Raw genomic sequence first — 4,715 nt, forward strand, 5'->3', positions numbered from 1 at the left:
GAATGCACTCTCTCTGCTCTCTGAACACTAATCACCCATTTATTAATGACTGATGAGGTATTTATGAATGGAATATAGATCTGTGGTTAAGAAATTTGGTATAAAGACTAATTATGAGAATATGATGCATTTTTATTTGAAGGCACCTCTATGGGCACGTATACACTTACACACAGTATGTAAGGGTTAAATGGTCTGATAATTGATTAAGTATATTAATCACCTTTATTTGATTCCTTATTATTACATATGTAGGCAAACATGAGGTTAGTAAAGCAGAGATTGGGATATAGATATCTCTTTCCTCCTTCTTTTCTGAACAACATATCTGATATAAAATAAACTGATTTGACTAAAAATTAATTAAAGGCAAACGCAGGTGTTTTCATTTATTCTGTCTAATTAGACTTCTGGTCAGGATGAAGATAGCCAGAGTTTTACAGGGACGTACATGATGTCACCAATCTCTATGTACTAATAAGTAATGCTGCAATGATTAGTCAATTACTCAATTAGTCGGTCAACAGAAAATTAATCCCAGTTTTATTCATAATCTATTATTTTTGAAGGGGAAAAAAGGTAAATTCTCTGGTTCCAGCTTCTGAAATGTGAATATTTAATGGTTTCTTTAGTCTTCTATGATAGAAAACTGTCTATCTTTCAGTTGTGGACTGTTGGTCGGGACAAAGCAAGATATTTAACGTTGCATCTTGAGCTCTGGGAAATAGCGGTTGACATGTTTCACCATTTTCTGACATTTTATAGCAAATGACAAATCAATTAATCGAGATAATAATCAACAGATTGATCAATAATGAAAACAATCATTAGTTGCAGGTCTACGAATAAGAATAAAACTAATTATAAAAAAGATAGTGGTGTAAGTTGGATCTTTTTATATATTCAACAGAAATAGCAGGAAAGATGCACTGCCTTAAGAAATGCTGAACTTCAGTACGCATTCTTAAAGTCTGTTTTATAAAACTCAGACTGAAGTTATAGTATAGTTTTAGTATTATATGTATGTGAGCCTATGCGCTACCTGCCCATCTCTCCATACTCCTCTCCCTGCTCTGCAAAGCTGGATATAATGTTCTCCCCCTCGTGACAGACCAGTGTAGAGAAATACCTGGATCTCACTTTCTTCTCTAAATGATATATCATCACTAACCAACTGAATTCCTCCTCACTCTCTCCTGTACTAATTTACTTTTCCAGAGATTGCCTCTTTTTCTGTTCTGTGGTCTTCTGTGTGGGGGTAATTGTGTGTGGTTTAATTAATCTGTGTGGCAGTAATTCCATGTTATCACTATTCACCATCAGTGCATTAATATGGTTACAGAGTAATTACAGAGTTTTACTAATTATTATCATCATCATTATTATTGTATATATTTAGAGTCTAACTCAACAATGAACTTAAAAAGATATAAAAGGTGGCGTATTCAGTGTGAGCAGTAAAAGGCACAACCGAGGAAACTGTAAACCATCATTGCACATGATTAATGCAATATTGCTAGATGTTCATTATTTTATTTTATTCTATTTACTTTCACCGAGACCTGAGCACTGGATTTCGTTCTCATGTATCTAAATGACTGGAATGACTATTAACATCCTTGAATCCTTGATGGCATTTCAGTTGATGAACCACCATGTTTCGCTTAATAATGTTTTTCCCACTGAGATGAACCCATCCCAGCTGCTGCACAGATGTGAAACCTTCAAGTCACGCTCAATTTCTGGCTGCAGCCAAATGATGTCAAAAGCTGTCTCTTACAATAAGCTGTCAGAGGCAAAACACCTGCTATACTGTCAGAAATTGGGACCTCACCCAATAGACATTTTCTGCCCTGTCACTTCTGCAAGTGTGCAACAGCTACAAGGCAAGTGATAGAAAAACATCACATCAATAAGGACTGCATGAAGTTAAAGGCTTAATGCACACCAAAGTTAAATTACCTGTTTCATGAGACTTCCTCAGCATCTGCAAGTGTAAAGAAGAAAACAATGATTTCTGCCTCTTATTTAATGAATATCTTAATTTTGTATATGGATATTTGTCATGATTCAAACCAAATATTGATGCAAACTCAACAGCAGTGAATGCACATTAAAACATAAATGAAAGCAAAACAAGCTGTGCCATATAACAGCTGTTTTAAGGAGGATCCCTTCATGATCTGCTGGTTATATTTACTGAGCCATACCATCGCATCTGCCTTGTCGAGGTCCGTCAGAAGCTGCTGCTCCGGCCCCCGGCTCTTCCCCCACGGTCCCTTCTCGGAGCTCCGCAGCCGGGCCGAGCCGTGCAGCCTCCGTAGCGGCGCTCCAGCGCAGTGAGGCCGGACAAACCTCACGGCCCGGGCGAAGTGAGACACTGCCGGCGGCAAGTGTCGTCTCAGGAACAAGCCTTGGAAAGCCATCACATTACTAGTCACGACTGGCTAAAAGGCTAAAAAGCTAAAGCACAACACGACCTCTGCATGCCCTGTGAACTCTCACACGGTCAACGACAACCCGGAAGAGTCCCCGGTATTTTGTTTTTTTCCCTAGGATTGCGAAAGTGTTGCCTACCTTACTGTGTCTCTAATAGGCCGGTACTCGTTGCTGATATTGGCTGGGCTGGTTAATTTAAGGCATGCTCATAGACTGTATAGGACATGTTGAGTGAAACTGGTTACAGTTAATGTTATACTATAAAGGTAAGCTAACGAGAGGCTGAATAGGGCGACTGATGACATCGCCATCCTAGGAAAGAAAATCACCCCCAGGTAAAGCACGATGCAGCAAAAAAGGTGAGCATAATTAATACAGCGCCATCGTGCGGCCAAATTAAAGACAATGGACTCAATGGACAGTCAAAATACATTTTCAATACAAACTACAGTTCATTCTTCTTTTTTCAATTTTGCCAGCTTATCACATGCTATATAGCTAATGGACATGCTTCAAATTAAATAAAACAAGCTGCAATCCTGCGTTATAGCCGCATGAGGGCGCCACAGCACCAGACTGTGACTTTGAACATGTTCACATTTTATTCATCTGTTTTACTCTGCAGTTTTCAACCTGGAACAACAAAGGAGCTTAATAAACAAAATACATTCAACTTACAAATATACGCAGGTGATGAGTAATAGCATGAAGATGAAAAGGATGACATTAATAAAAACCTTTTAAATTGTCTAGTAGTCATATTGGAAACTACCCACCCATTTGAATATACTTTGTTTGCTCCTACCAGACTCAGGAAATACAAATCATTATTTTAAGTAATTTTTGGAGAGCTACCAAGCTTCAAAGAGATCAAGGTATGTATGTAAAGACGTTTTTTCTCCAGTGGAGCACAAAAAGAAGTTGAGTGGTTTCAACACTTTCCTGTATAGAATCATTCACAGATATACAGTTTATATCTGTCATGATTTGTGTCTTCTTCAATTTGAAGCTACTGAGCAACTACATAGAGAGAACATGCGTTACCATCAATGGTAGCTGGAGAGCATATATTGTGTGTGTGTGTGTGTGTGTGTGTGTGTGTGTGTGAGAGAGAGAGAGAGAGAGAAAGAGAGAGAGAGATCTGTGCTCCTCCCACGTGTCCTCAGTGAGGATGAGTGGACGGCCTCCTCCTGAGGGTCTTTTGTCTTCTTTGGCCGCCGGGACCCAGAGAGACCACACCTGTCATACCTGATTGTTTAGTGTAAGGAGCATGGAGAGCTGCACAGATGGGAATTTGTATTTGTGTGTGTGTGTGTGTGTGTGTGTGTGTGTGTGTGTGTGTATGTGTGTGTGTGTGTGTGTGTGTGTATGTGTGTGTGCTGACAGTGCGTCTTTTACAAGCGGCCAAATCTTTGATGTGATGTGCAGCTGACCCTGTGGTCGCTCTCACGCTACTGTCCCCAACACAATGGGAGACTGATGTTTGTATACACTGACATACACACACACACAAGCACGCGCTTACACAGAACAGATTTTTAGCTTCTAATAGTCAGATTTTTTTTTTCAATTACCTTTGAAATGATTTTCCTGAAAAGGAGACCTAAAAATTCACAATTGGCATTCATTTAATTGTTAACAATACACATTTTTAAACAAATTACTGCTGTTTTTTATATATTGTAAAATGTATTACAAGATATTTCCATATATTTACCATGCAAATGTAAATATAACACAAAATATAACAGAAAATAAAGTAGTAGAGTACTAGCATGTTTAGCAAAATACCTGCAAAAGTTCCCCCGTATTATTAAACATGGTATTTTTTAAGTATGTTCCATGTAGTATAAGATTTGGTTTACTTTTCCTCCAAATAGAGTCTAATGTGAGGATAAACTAAATATTTATTGTTGATGTTTCAAACTTTATAATTATTGCTATAATATGTCTTATCATTATCTACAATGATGATTAACCAATGTTATGTTTATAGCACTAACTTTACTTGTGCATCAGTGCACAAATAAAGTTAGTCATACTGTGGTGATAAGATTCCTGTAACACACCCGCGTGCTGGGTGCGGTCCAGGTTTCTGTATCTGTGAAGGAAAGAGGAGGATGATAACTGGAGCCATGTGGCAGTGTGGGTTCACTCTAGGTCCTGAACGCACAAGCATGTTATTCAACATAGTCATGTAGACGTAGGAGAGTGTCAGACATTAATGTAGCAGAAAAATATTTTGAATACATATAAACTTTCCATGTGTAATATCC

The 4,715-nt window shown here is 38.3% G+C and overlaps 1 protein-coding gene across 1 annotated transcript in view; it reads right to left on the bottom strand.

Moving 5' to 3' along the window:
• tmem160 (transmembrane protein 160) overlaps nt 1–2,565 on the bottom strand; it is a 5,272-nt gene extending 2,707 nt beyond the window's left edge. Inside the window, exons 1-2 of the mRNA XM_053320909.1 lie at nt 2,211–2,565; nt 1,963–1,987 (exon numbers count right to left, since the gene is read on the bottom strand). Coding sequence (XP_053176884.1) covers nt 1,963–1,987; nt 2,211–2,426 — 241 coding nt within the window. The 5' untranslated portion in view covers nt 2,427–2,565. The remainder of the gene's footprint in view (nt 1–1,962; nt 1,988–2,210) is intronic.
• Between the last annotated feature and the right edge of the window lie 2,150 nt (nt 2,566–4,715).

Source organism: Scomber japonicus, chromosome 6, assembly GCF_027409825.1.
Source record: "Scomber japonicus isolate fScoJap1 chromosome 6, fScoJap1.pri, whole genome shotgun sequence".
Classification (NCBI taxonomy): Eukaryota; Metazoa; Chordata; class Actinopteri; order Scombriformes; family Scombridae; genus Scomber; species Scomber japonicus.